This window comes from Micrasema longulum, unplaced genomic scaffold (assembly GCF_059751315.1).
Source record: "Micrasema longulum isolate JH-2025_06_02 unplaced genomic scaffold, ASM5975131v1 h1tg000526l, whole genome shotgun sequence".
NCBI classification, from domain to species: Eukaryota; Metazoa; Arthropoda; class Insecta; order Trichoptera; family Brachycentridae; genus Micrasema; species Micrasema longulum.
Window position 1 is genome coordinate 187,491 of NW_028277723.1, and position 14,950 is coordinate 202,440.

General features: G+C 33.5%; 1 protein-coding gene across 1 annotated transcript in view; it reads left to right on the forward strand.

Moving 5' to 3' along the window:
- Positions 1 to 14,950, forward strand: part of LOC148280848 (voltage-dependent calcium channel type A subunit alpha-1-like) — a gene marked incomplete at its 3' end in the record, with an annotated part of 161,573 nt that overhangs the window by 119,763 nt on the left and 26,860 nt on the right. The window contains exons 26-28 of the mRNA XM_088227692.1: positions 1,045 to 1,132; positions 2,443 to 2,669; positions 12,696 to 12,790. Of these exons, the coding sequence (XP_088083818.1) occupies positions 1,045 to 1,132; positions 2,443 to 2,669; positions 12,696 to 12,790 (410 nt within the window). The remainder of the gene's footprint in view (positions 1 to 1,044; positions 1,133 to 2,442; positions 2,670 to 12,695; positions 12,791 to 14,950) is intronic.

The following is a 14,950-nucleotide window of genomic DNA, read 5'->3' on the forward strand; positions in this document are numbered from 1 at the left end:
AAGTATGTAGAATTAGCTTTAATGGTTATAAATTTAGACTTTTTATACTTTTCCCTGTAAACCATACAACATTACCCGTATTTATTTGCAAATCTTGACAGCTTTATTTTAACATTCCTTTAAAATCCCTTTTTTGATTTATTGTTTTATAAATGTACTCCATATTTTCTATAATTGTAGATTAAAATAACCTCAAAATGTAGGTATACCGTAAGTCAGTAAAATAATGTTTAAAAAGTTTTATAAAAAAAATCTCACTTGGAAATATTTTTTTTTCTTTTCGCGTGTTTTTAATCATCACCATTCTTATCGCATCAAATAGTGTTGCATTGGTTGACCAATTACTGCCTATACTAATCATCATTTATTACATAAAGGAAAGATGATTAGTTTTACATCCGATGAGATCTTCGGTTTGATTCCTGCAAAATAGAGATATTTTAAAAGCTTGTAATTCCTTATTAGTTCAATTAAAGTCATTGCTGTATTTATTTCTAATTGTTATATACATCGTTACAATTTTTAATCTGTCATCTTGTAAAAGACCAAAAATAATTACAAAGCTTGTTTCACTGCTGTTTCTTAAAACAGTAATATTAATATTGAGTTATTCTTAGGCAGCCATTTTGTTTTCAAATACAACATCAAAACTATACATATAGTATGTTATATTTTTAGAATCTGACCATATCAAACAGGGAAAATAAATATTTGAGAATTCTCACAATTCCATCGCATACTTGAAACATTATTTTTTGCTTATGGTATACTTTTTTTTAAATTCGTGCATTCTGAAAGACCTATTCTTATTCCAAGGGTGCTTTATAATTTTCTCTTCTATGCTAAACATAAAATTCCATAGATAAATTCCAATAAATTTAAAGTAGATAAACTTCTTTTTGGATAGACTCATTTTCCCATTCTATTTTTAATTTTTTATCTTTCAAAAGTATTTTTTTATTTGTAGTAAGCTCTGAGCGTGTTTACATTGATAAAATATTATGTTTTATGCGATTTGTTAATATTTGCAAATAAATGTTTCAGAACTTCTTCAAAGATCCGTGGAATACTTTTGATTTTGTGACGGTATTGGGGAGCATCATTGACGCGTTGATTCAAGAAATTGGCGTAAGTGTTTATATTATAATTACTTGGAAAACTTTTCAAATTTTACAGGTCTTGTTTAGGAAGCATAAACCGTTTGATTACAAATGCTATATTCGTCAGTATCTATGGATACGGTACACTTGGCTTTTCTACTATCTCTATCTACCTGGGTATTACAAAGTTAGTTCCACTGACATGTTGATACTTGTTTTCTGGCTATCGATAAAAAAATGAATAGGTAATATTTATTTTTCGTTGTAGACACATTTCTTCCGAAGTTTTGCTATTGCTCCATAGGGTGCGTCGAATGATCTGACACATGTGCTGCGACTACCTTGAATTTTTCAAATTTCAACCGCTAGGTGGTGCTGTCAAACTTTACTCTGCTTCAAAAGAATAAACCCCTTAGCATGTCATGCGTTCATATAACTATTCCATTTTACTTCTTTCAAAATTGTATTTCACTCTCATTTCTGCAACATGAGAACAAACACTCGAGTGACTCTTAATGTTATCTGCTCCGAAATCCAATATATTAATATCTATTAGTTTTAATGCTCTTGTTCTAACTGCTCTAGAGTCCAGTTTATTCATATTATTTTTCAATGCTCTTACTCTAACTGCTCTAGAGTCCAGTTTATTTATGTTAGTTTTTAATGCTCTTGTTCTAACTGCTCTAGAGTCCAGTTTATTCATATTATTTTTCAATGCTCTTACTCTAACTGCTCTAGAGTCCAGTTTATTTATGTTAGTTTTTAATGCTCTTGTTCTAACTGCTCTAGAGTCCAGTTTATTCATATTATTTTTTAATGCTCTTACTCTAACTGCTCTAGAGTCCAGTTTATTTATGTTAGTTTGTAATGCTCTTATTCTAACTGCTCTAGAGTCCAGTTTATTCATATTAATTTTTAATGCTCATGCTCTAACTGCTCTAGAGTCCAGTTTATTTATGTTAATTTTTAATGCTCTTGTTTTAAGCGCTCTAGAGTCCAGTTTATTTATGTTAGCTTTTAATGCTCTTGTTCTAACTGCTCTAGAGTCCAGTCTATTTATGTTTATTTTTAATGCTCTTGTGCTAACTGCTCTAGGGTCCAGTTTATTAATGTTAGATTTTAATGGTTTTGTTCTAACTGCTCCGGGCTATTTATGTTAATTTTTAATGATCTTGTGCTAACTGCTCTGGACTCCAATTTATTAATGTTAATTTCTGATGCTTTTATTCTAACTAATCTAAAGTCCAGTTTATTCATGTTAATTTTTAATGCTATTGTTCTAACTGCTCTAGAGTCCAGGTTATTCATATTATTTTTTATGCTATTGTTTCAACTGTTCTAGAGTCCAGTATATTAATGTTAATTTTTAATTATTTTCAGACTCACGATTCTTTATTCAATGTGGGATTCCTGAGGTTATTTCGTGCAGCGCGTCTCATAAAACTTCTAAGACAAGGGTACACTATACGCATCCTTCTCTGGACATTCGTCCAGAGTTTCAAAGCACTGCCGTACGTCTGTCTCCTCATTGCGATGCTTTTCTTCATCTACGCCATCATTGGGATGCAGGTATGCTATGCTGTCCACAACTCCACCCAAACACTTACTCATCATTATTATATTCATAAATATATAATAAGTTAACTGAGTCTTAATTATTTTGACCACTTTTGACAATGTCTGTCGTGACGAAATCTGGTTACTCTTAAAATGTTCTAAACTTATTTATATTTCATTTTAATACACGTATGAACATTGATTTATTAACAAACATGTAACGGCGGGTAAATTGCCTCGAGGTCCCGGGTTCGATCCCTGACAAGGTCAAAGTGAAAAATTTATTTGAAAGGTGATTAATTCACTGCAATATTTCACTATACCTAGACTGGCATCTAAGGTGTAAGACTGATCACCTTACCTTCACCTACAATGCAGTGCCCTATGCACGAGTAGGAACTAAATGCACTGGAATCAATGAATTTTGATACATACAAAAATTGATTGTTTTTTTTTCTATAAATGATCTTTTATGATTTTTATAAAAAATTAACGAGTTTTTTTTTTTATTTCCTTTTTACTAATATAATTTAAGACTGTCTGAAAAATCTCATGCGAAAGAAGGGGGAGATTTAATTATTTAAATTATGAATTTACCACCTAAAATGAGGACGTTCAGTGTTATCGGAAATCGGATACAAAAATGTTTCTTTCGCGTGGCAAAAATTAAAGCATTTAGTTGCATGGCAAAGATTCTCAAAAACGAATGAAAAAATTATTGAAAATTGTTTTGATTAAAATGAACTTCTTTGCAATGTCACAAGCTTTTGTGACCACATGTTTACAATAACCAAGCAATTATACAATTTTGCGGGTTAGCCATGTTTTTTCGGGGTTCAACTTTAAAATTTCAGAAACATTTACCGACCCGAACTTGTAAAACCGCGGGCGGTGTAATTTCAAAGTTTCGGGAGGAATTTCAAAATCGCAAAACTCAAAAAGTCATAAATAAAATAAAAAAACTTTACAAACTTCTGCATAAATATTAAAAGAAAAGGTCACTGAAATTCCTTATTTTAAAAATTGTAAATCCGTAATCGCTTTATTTTAACCTCCAAATGTTTTGACTAACCTCCCCTTTTTTGACCATAGAAAGTAGGGTTTGCAAAATGAAAACCTTTTTTTTAAAAAAAACGCAATTTATATCATTATTTCCCCTTTCAAACTGGTTTTAGGGCCAGTTCAACGGAAAAAATTGAAAGTCAAATAATTGTTGCATTTTTGCCAAAAAGGTGAAATTTTATTTTTTTATTCATTCAAAATTACACTCGTTTAAATATGAATGAACTTATTAAAGCTTTTTAGGCTGTACCCGTGTCAAGCCATAATAATAAACAATAAAAAATACATCGTAAAATTAATAAGATTAAATTATTATGACATGTGATGCAGTAGAATTACAATCCAGAAAAACAAGGTATAAGTAATGAATAATAAAATTCCAAAGCATACAATGTAAAAAATATTGTCAAATATAAATGTTAAAATATAAATTATACAAATTTAGATTCGTATATAATTAAATATACAAAACAATAATATCATGGAAATCAACAAAATAATATTAAAATATAGTTGTATTGAAGAACAAAACAAAATAATAATATCAATAATGTTTGTGAAAGCAAATTATTCTACCAAATCCCAAAAGGAACACTCCCACACTACCATAAGTCAAACTAGAGGATGTGTCATGGGGTCTATCACAAACTCTGAATTCGGGCAAAGAAATTTCAGGTTTCTGGGCCCCAAAATATTCAATATGTTACCCAAACATTGCGAAACCATGACCCGGATTCAATTTAATAAATTTGTAAATAAATGGTTACTGGGTTTAGGTCTAGAAAAATCGGAAAATTTACTCAAAATACATTCTTGTATAGTAAATTAACTAGTAGGTAGTAATGATAATGTTTATTTTTGCATAAAAATGTCTGCCTTAAAACAGGTTGTACCTAGTTAGGCAGACTAGACATGATACAGATAAATATATTACCCAAGTGTGCATGTAGTAGATAAAGTAATTGTTATTTTTGTAAATAAACCATGATTATTATTATTATTATTATTTAAATCAACAAAATAATAGTAAAATAAAGTAGTATTAAAGAAAAAAAGAAAATAGTATCATTGAAATCAATAGAAAAAGAATATACATAAAAATACCTAATTAAAATGATAATTAAGATATGGTTTCTAAAAACTCACTCTATACCATAGTTAGAAATAGGAGTAATAAATAATATGCCAAATAATAACTCAATTAAATAATACAAAAATATAAAATGAAAAAACATAAAAATATCAAGATATGTAAAAAGCAAATAAAAGTAAAAGTATGGAAGGAAAGCAGATTTGGCAAATTTTACTAATTGCGAATTTCGAAATTGAAACTCGAAAATTTTGACAAAAACGCGACAATTATTTGACTTTAATTTTTTTATGTTCTGCTGGCTTTGGGGATTCTCATAGTTTCAGAATTTATGTACGAAGATATCAATTTGTTTTAATATTACTTTTTATCTAGTTTTGCATACCCATATACAGAATATTGTCTTAATAAAATAAGTCCGTTGTGGGTGAATTGAATTAACTGCTAAAACTTTTGTTCTCAAATTTTCTACTTTGTAATGAGTTTATTTCACAAACAATTTATATTTGAAGCTCTAACTTGTGATTATTCATTATAATAATATAAAATATCTTTGATTTTAACCATTTTTTTTTTCTACCGACCGGCTTTAAAGCTACACGAGCTTCTTTATCAAAGTATATTTAACTAATGAATTGTATCATTTTATCTTTTAACAGTAATTATTAAATATTACATCGAAACATGTGGGCTAAAAAGTCAATTCTTTTTCTCATGCTGTTCTTGTAAAAATGGATAGTGTGAAGTGAGATGGATACGATCTTTAAAACTATCCTCTCCTGTCTATCAATATCAAATTACCACCCGTGTAAGGAAAAACCGACTTGATCTATTGGGTCCACGTGTAGTATTTAGTAAACATGATAAAAATTTAAAAGGAATCAATTCATTAGTTACGTAAACCTTGACGAAGAAGCTTGTTTGCTTTGAAACCGGTCGCTGGAAAAAAAAAAAAAAAAATTAGTGGTTAAAAACAAAGTTGTTTTATTTATTTTATCATAAATTATAATTACAAAGTTAGTGCTTCAAAAATAAATTTATTTTATATTGTTTTATTAGTTTATTAATTTAAAATGTCATTTAGTTCACATCACCTCCAATGGGCTCATATTTGATCTAAAACATGTGATTTCTTTCAGGCTATTGTTTTAACATTTTTTAATTATTTGTGGAAAATTATCATTATTATTGTTAACTAATTACTACTGAATTATAGATAAATTTATAATCAACATTAGGTTTTTAGATGTCTACAAAATTTAAATTACAAATTGTTTCTGTTAATAGTTTCATAGAAAAATAAACATGTAACTGACACCTTTAGTTATTCTTAAAATCATAAATGTATTACTTAGTAGTACATACTTTAAATTCCTAGTCCAAATATTATCCTAGAGTAAATCAATTATATTGTTTACATGTCTGGTAATAATGTAAATGTAGTGAGTCTGTGTTAAAAACAATTTTGATAAATAGTGTCTTACAAGGTAGGTACTGTTAAAATATTTAGGGCCTTACTCATAAACTTACAGGCTGTGCCATGTTAGATGGAGACTATCATAAACAGAGAACACTCAGTTTTCATTTGACATTAATTGGTTTTATATAGATTAAGTATGCATTTTTTTTTGTTGCAATAAATGTATAAATAAATACCATCTTTATTAGAGTGGTAGAATAAGGACGGTATTTCCATACGAATAATACCACTATACTTAGGTGTAACTTTACACCGAGTTTATGAGTAAGGCCCTTAGTTATTACTTGCTTAAAGATGCTCTAAAAATTAATGACATAAAAAAAGTTTTAATTTTAAATAAGTACTTTTTTTCAAAAGCTCGTTTATGTAATTGATTGTAAAATATTTAACTAAAAAATAAATAAATGGGATTGAATAGTAGTACTTGAAATCAATTATATTTATAAAATGGTTGTTTCAGTACTTAATGAAATAAAGGGGGGTAAATTGAAGGTTGCAAAAAAGAGGAAATTATAATTTGTCACGTGGCAATACTAAAACAAAAGGTTTTGTCATTCACACAGGTCTTTGGGAACATTCACTCTGATCCGTTTGAGGCACTCAACCGTCATAACAACTTTCAGACATTCTTTGGCGCTCTCTTGCTGTTATTCCGGTGAGACGGAGAGAGAGACGGAACGTGCGACGTGTGTCGCATACTCGTTTGGCCGCCACCTTGTCTTGTTGCTGATGTGAAATGCCGTGGCGGCCATTGTTGTAGTTTATTCCTTGTTTGTTTATTTCAATATTAGTAGAACACAATACACAGACACCACTCTACAGTGTTCAAATGGCCAAATATTTGCATGTACAGTCAACTCCGAAGAGTATTTATCCAGGAGTTAATTGTACATTTATCCAGAATAATTGGACCCTGTTACCAGGAACAATTTCGGTTACCCGTACTGTGAAAATATTCGCATTGTGTAGGCTATACTCAAATATGTTACGGTTGTACCGAAGACTAACTCGGTACAGTAAGTAGATATTATACCGATCTTTATACAAGCCTGCATTGATAAAAAAAAGCTCATTTTCGTAGACCGGAAAATACAATAGAACATGAATCGAGTTATGGTCACGTGGCTAGTGTTGCTGACTTGCTGGATCAGAGGTCCGAGGTTCAAACCACCCACTACCGCGACCCAATGAGGAATTCCAGCCCAACCCGAAATTAAATTTTAAAAATGTTTTCGTGTACACGTGAATATTTAAAAATTTTAGAGTAGGATGAAATATTTTAAAAACGCACGCAAAAATAAATAAAAAATATTAAAAATAGTACTTATTTTAAAATCGTAAATAATGACGTCACTCCTTATATCTACGTGTAGTATTTCCGCTTTGAAGCCCCCGCAACGTTTTGACCATATAAAAAAAAGAGTATAATTTGACAGTTCAACCAGAGATTATGTCAACTTTCTAGGTTTTTCTAAATCGAAACGTTCGTAAAAACAACCATAACATAGAAATTAGCAAATTACCATCAACTAAATGAAGTAATCAAAGCAATATTCCATAGATTCTTGCCAGGTCAGTGAAAGTAAGAACGCCAACGGTTTCATGACGTCACTACTGAAAAGTGACACACTGATTACCGTCATTTGGCGCGGTATTTGATGAATGTAACTTTGAAAAATCATATCTTTGTAAATAAAGCACAAAAAAATACATTTATATTTTTGCTTAGTTAAATAGTACGCTAATAGAAAAAAAATTAATTAGAAAACAGTGGAATTCCTCATTCCCATTTTCTATAGAGAGTCATTTACAACTAATGACCTAAAAATTGAATTATTTTGGTAAATCATAAGAATTCAATTTTTTTTTCTAACTGGTGAAAGAAGTACAAACATTGGATAACTATTTTCAGGCGTTGCCTAGTAGGTATTGGTTCAGCCGGATGAATCTCACTCACATGATAAAGGTTTCGGCTCTTTTACTTCGCAAAAGTCAACAGATGGAAGAGTTGAGGAAATTAGGATGTTTAAACATGGGCAGAATGGTGAATGCTACGCGGTGTGTAAAGTGGCTACTCTTACCAGCCAATGACAGGTCATAAGCCCTGTAAATGCCTAGACTTCCGTATCCCCTTCTCAAAGAGGTTTTCCCCCTCTGTTGCAACAAATTTGAACCATGATATTTATTTGCAGGCCCACTTACAAAATTTGTTTTAGATAAAATAAAATATTATTTTCGTCCTAAATTTTCTTAGAAGCGAAACACAGTTTGCCGAGCCCAAATAATTATCTTAAATAATCTTCAAATCATTTTACAAAATTTTGTGTTTCGTTTATTGGCCATCAAACAGTTGACTTTAATTTGGTTTTTACAAAATGGCAGCCTGTTCGCCAGATGGCAGCACAATCGCCGCGGAAAGCTTGTATACAGGTTGCCAATTTGTGGGGAATTCCCCAAACTGCGGGGAATCTCAACCCTATTGGGGATTTTGTGGGGTTTGGTATTTTGCGGTTAATAACGGTTTTGTGCAAAAAAATATAAATGGTTGTTAAAAGTTGTTTATAAAAAAACGCAAGATAATCCTAAGATAGGTTATTAACAAAATTAGTTTAAATTCTTCTTAAGAGCCCACAAACGTCCCCTCTAAATATCAAGGATGATTTGACCTTGTCTATTTTGCTTGAATTAAAAAATATTGTAATATTTTATGTGCACAAATGGCAAAGTTATTAATGGTAGACCTTTGCTACACTCACGATTCTAGCCAGTGTTTATTTCATGTTATCATGAATACATTTTACCAAAACTGTGTTTTCTTTCTTGAGATAATTATGTGGTGAATTTGGGGGAATTGGGACTTTGTTTTCTCCCCATTTGGGTAATTCGATCTAGATTTTTGGGGAATTTGGAAAATTAGCATTAGCAACGCTGCGTGGAAGGCTTGTATAAAGATCGGTGTCGGTTGAGTACAGCTTCAGTGCGTGCTGAATATTGGTACGGGCGGTACACAATTAGAGCATCTGCAACTTGCTTCTGTTCACTGACGGTACCTTTTTACTCTCCCGAACCCATTCTCCTCCTTAATATTGATGTGTAGAATAAACAATTGTTGTATAGGCATCAAGTATCATGTAGAATATATGTCGTGACACTCAGTAGAACATAGTCATGCGCTAATTTCAACATACTTTCGATACAATATATCTGGTTGGGTGACTTCTAATATTTTCAGATCGTTTAATATCGGATTACGTTGGATTTGCCACCATTAATATTATCCTAGCAAATTGTCCTAACAATTCACAGTATTGGATCTCGATTGAATCATTCTACTAATTCTCGTCCGTTTGAAATATTCTTGATTTTGCATAATTCACAATTTTTTTAATGTTTCAACGTCTGTCTTTTGGGCCAATAATGAATTTTTGCACACGAAATGCTAAAAATCACAGTTTTTATGTAACTATCTGTGTTCGAATGTTCATATTTGTTTTACGTAATTTGACATTTGACTATCAGTGTAGCCGTATATGAAGCATAGTGTATCCAGAAAATAAAAATCCACAAATGATCCGCTCTTCACCCCCACGAGAAGATTTAGAATAGGACCCCTGGAAGAACTTTCAGACAAACAGAGTCGTGGAGGAATGGAATATCCTTCTCGGTTGATGAATTTAAAAAAGCACCTGGACGAACATATACATTTAATGATAGTAAATATTAGTATTTAACCACATACCGTCTTTTTATGTCTACTGGTTTCAAGACGTACCCGTCTCTTCATCAGGACACTCACTACAACAACATGCAAATACTAAAATACACTTTCACCTTTACCGTCACTGTAGTATACATAGTATTTACAGAAAAATACACAAATCACATGCAGATTTAAATGGGGTTTTTTTTTTTATTTTTTTTTTATATGTGAGTTGCTTTATTATTTACCTTGCCTTTAATATACAAGATTTATATTTTAAAAGTGGATTTTTCTGTAATAAAATGTTCTTTTAATTTATCTAAACTGTTGGGATCAGTAGGGATATTCTAATGTCAGCCAATCAGAAACTTCTCAGCATTTGCTCACGTGGAAAGGAAACCACATAAAACTCTTCAGGAGAAGCCGGCCTGTTGGCAGTAGTCAACAGGCCTTCCGTTCCACTAGAGGAGTGTTCGGCATATTCTTCCCTACTTTGGGTTTATTTTACCAAGTTAAATGGGGATGCAAACACCACCATGTCTGAACATGCGCTAAAATTTTGTTAATAATATTTAACGATATGTCGCAGAATGTGTGGCGGGGTGTTAGGAAGGGGAGGGGCCAAGAGGTTGAATGTTACACGATTGGTTAATTTGAGTACGTTTTTTTTATATTTTGGGTACGTAATTGTGTACGTGCCTCGTGGTGTAATGGTCAGCGCGTTAGCCTGCCATGCAAGAGGTCTCGGGTTCGATTCCCGACATGGTTGATGTGAAATATTTATTTAAAAAGGTGTTTTCACACTTGAATATTTCATAGTCCCTGGACTGGTACCTGAAGCGTGAGACTGATCATCTTACCTTTATGTAACAAATTCGATCAAGATAAACTGTGGTTGGTGTACCAATGCAGTGCCCTATGCACCATTAGGTGCAGAAAGGGAACGATGACAATAAATTGGGTATGTCTTAAAACCGGTAGACATAAAAAGTCAGTTAGTGTTGAAAGATAATGTTTACTTAAATTAAATAAAATATTTGCCCACAAAGTTAATATTTTTAACGTAAATTTACGTTTTCTTTGTTTAAACCACTGTGCATTAGATATATACGCATCAACTTAATGGCTGACGGTTAATGGTGGATATTGCAGGAAATGAGAGAGCGGATGAACGAGCAAAAGCCTCAACTTGTAAAAAAACGACACCTTTCTTCTCAGATTTTCCCCTTAGCTTTGCTAAACGCTGTATAAAACAAAATACGCAGCAGCGTTGGGAGGATCATTACTGCGCTTCTTCTACAGGTAAAAGCACTAAACCCAACGCTGGCTGATGCAGCAAACTTCCGCGTCATCCCCAAAGTGCTATCGAAACGATCCGGATTTTTACGGGACACGGAGCTATGAGAAGTTACCTATATATGACTATTGTCCATGCGATGATATTCCTTCACAGAGTATCGAACATCTGTTATTTCGGTGCCCATTTTTTAGTTTACAACGCCATGGAATATCCTTAACAGATATCCGCACTGTAGTTAAAAGTAGTTATCACGCGCCATTGTTCTTGGACTTTGCAACAATGGTGATTGGACTCACAAAGGTAATAAACCAAAATCAGTGATCTAACATCCCATTTCCAAGACAAACAAAAATCGTTTTTTTCCGAGTACCTTAGCCTTGTACATTAGGGTAGGCCGAAAATTTATTTTTCCGAATGTTGAAATAAAAGGGGTCTAAAAAGTTGCCTTTTGGATTACTCGGAATGCAAATTTTTTTTTTGAAATATTCGATACTACTTATGGCCCTCAACTAGAGCTTCAAGTCTTCGAAAAAGTCGATTTTTTTTAGTAAACCGGCTGTCATTTCGTATTTAAGTAAGAAAATCAGCCTAATCAAATGTATTAATGTGCATTAAACCTTATTAAATAAGCATCTAAGGGCGTGAGTTACACTTTGTTTTGTAATAAATAGGTAGCATTGGTTTAATGAGCCATTGTTTTCGTCAATATTAGTCAGGCGCTCAACAGAATCAGTTCCGTGGAGTGTAAACTTTTTGCATTTAGGTAGTTTTAAAACATGTTGGAATTTGTAATGTGATTAAGTTATATCTTTACTAACCAAAAAATAATTTTATCAACATAGATAATTAATAAAATGTTCAGACAGTGATAAACTTGGAACCTTGGTTGAGGGCCAAAAGTATTGTGTAATCTTTTTTCAAATAATTTTTACGCTCAATGTTATCCAAAATGCAACTTTTTAGACCCCTTTCACTTTAATGTCGAAAAAAATAAAAAACCTCATACATCATCGGCCCACTTTATTGTACATGCACGTAAGGCTACTAAATACAGGGGTCCAAATATATATTTTTTTTAAGTGGCTGGCGGTCTTAAATATAAAAATATTAATTATTCAATATTTCACCACGGTAAAAAAATAAAGTTTGATTTGAAGCGATTAAGAAAAGAAAAAAAGCCAACCCTCACCCATCTTCGGACACCCACACAAACCCATCATCACTCCACTATGTTTCCGTATCTAAGTGTTTGTTGTGTACATATTATCTAGGTAATGCTAGCGTCCCGACGAGTGTTTAGTTTGGGTATGCCTTAATGAATGTTCCACTTAGTCCGTGTTAGCGTACCGATCGTAGTTCCGTATTGACTATTTGTTCCGTTTGTATTTTTGCCCGACGTTGAGCAGGTGTTCGGCAACATCGACGTGGAGGAACCCGACTCGGCCATTACGCGCCACAACAACTTTAGGAACTTCATACAAGGTCTGATGCTGCTCTTCAGGTAAGGACCGGGGTCTAACCCGACTTCTATTCTTTAAGGCGACTCCGCGAGCTGATCCAAATCGCGCGCATGTTGAAAAAGTACCGGGAATTTGAAAATTAAACGCGAAATATATACTAACTCAAAAAATGTTTTTAGTTTGTCCAAATTACTGTCGACGAGGACTCAATTTCACCCCATATGGCAGTGATGGCGTACCTTTTTAAAGAAAAAAGTCACATAAGAAGGGGAAGGGGATGGTTGAAAATGTTCTCTTCTTCTTCTGGTGCCTTGCCGGATCCTCCCGACGTTGGCGATCACTACAGCGAAAGCATAGGTATCTGTCCTGCGGTAATTTTACCTTTCGCAGCCAGGACGACTGCTTATTGATGTACTCGCCGTAGTGATTCCTGGGAAAAGATGACCAGAGTGGTTTCCCGTTGCCTTCTCTGGTGGATTTTCTGTCGGGGTTACCTTCCCGTAGCTGGTTGGCTTTGGTTTTGAGGCGCCAAAAGCTCGCCTTTCATCCTCTCAGTGTCTGCTGCGATTACACCGTTATGAGTGAGATCCCATTGCCCGGGGTTGGCGACGTGGACGCTAACGAGTCGGACTAGTTAGTAGTGTTGCCGGTGGACTGCAACTGGGCGTTCGCAGCATTTTATAGAATCACATCCTCCAGCAAGATGTGACTCACTGCGACCCTACTGACAGTTCGAACCCCGAAAAGTTTAAATGACCATTTTGTTTTAGAATTTTTACTTTTGCAAATAACGAAACAACGTTTTACGACCATGTCTGTCACACACGGGTGCAGCAGCTAGCCAATGTCCACTTGGTAATATGTTTTTATAAATTCGACATAAGATATATATATATATATATATATATTTTTATATATACAGTAAACCCCCCTTAAACATTGAGATATGTACAACGTTATCGAAGGGAACGTTATCGGGGGGAACATTATCGGGGGAGACGTTATAGGGGGGACTTGATTCGCGCGGGATTACGTTATCTTCCCGGAACTTGCAGGCAGGGTAGTTCAACGTGACAGTTTAACTTTTTTTTGTAAAAAAGTATTATCTACATTGAAGGATAATGCGTATGACATCTACCGCGCGAAAGTATACCGGGTCCGGATGCCTCAGTGTAATGTTATATGTTAAGCAATTTGTACGTATTTACCTTACGTACTTAAAAGTGAGTAAGGTTGACCGCACCCCAAAACTGTCATTGTGCAGTACTAGGATCATAATCAGGCAGTTGATTTTTTCTTTGCAAAAAAATGCATTATTTTATATCACAGTTTACGACAGTGATAGTGAGGTTACTGACTGCATAATAAATGTAAACAACTTATGTCTCGAGCAAGTAGAAGAAATTGTGTATCTGGGAAGCATGAATGGACGACGAAAGAATGGTAAAACAAGTAAATATGGCAAAAATGAACGGCAACGTGAGATGAGGATGACCAAGGAAGACGTGGCATGATCAGGTAAACCAAAATCTTAAGTCTGGTCATGTCAAAAGCAGACAGAACCAAAGGGCATGTATGGCAAGATGTATGAATTTAGAATAAGCTAGGAATGTATGCCAGGATAGACGTGTGTTGCGGTCCATTCGCTCTGCCTACCCCTACGGGGAAATGGCGTGATGGTAGTAGTAGAACAGTTTACGACCACTTCATGAAGTTAATACCTAGTTGGTGCTAGTTAGCACTAATAATAATAATAGCTCACTCGTCAAATCAAGTGATGGGGACAAAATATTTGTGAAACAATGGCCCACACTGTAAATAAATTATAGAACACATTTTTACATGTTGAATTTTAATTGAAAAAAAGTGTGCATCGATTTGGTTGATCGTAATTTATTCCAAGTAAATCATCCCTGGGACAGAGCAGCCGATGAGTCATTAAAGTTAGTTCCGCTGAACGTGTATATCAAGGTCACGGAACATAGACCTACTACGTTATACGGGGGACCACCGTTATATAAAAAAACTGCCTCGAACTTTATAGGAAAAAACTTTATACGAGTGTACGTTATAGGGGGGTTTACTGTACTTCATTTTTTTTAAATTAAAGATTATCTGTACTTTCTTTTATGATACAAAAAATTAGGTTATGAAAATCAACGCGTGGGTCATGTCTGACCCGCGGGTCATAGGTTCGCCAT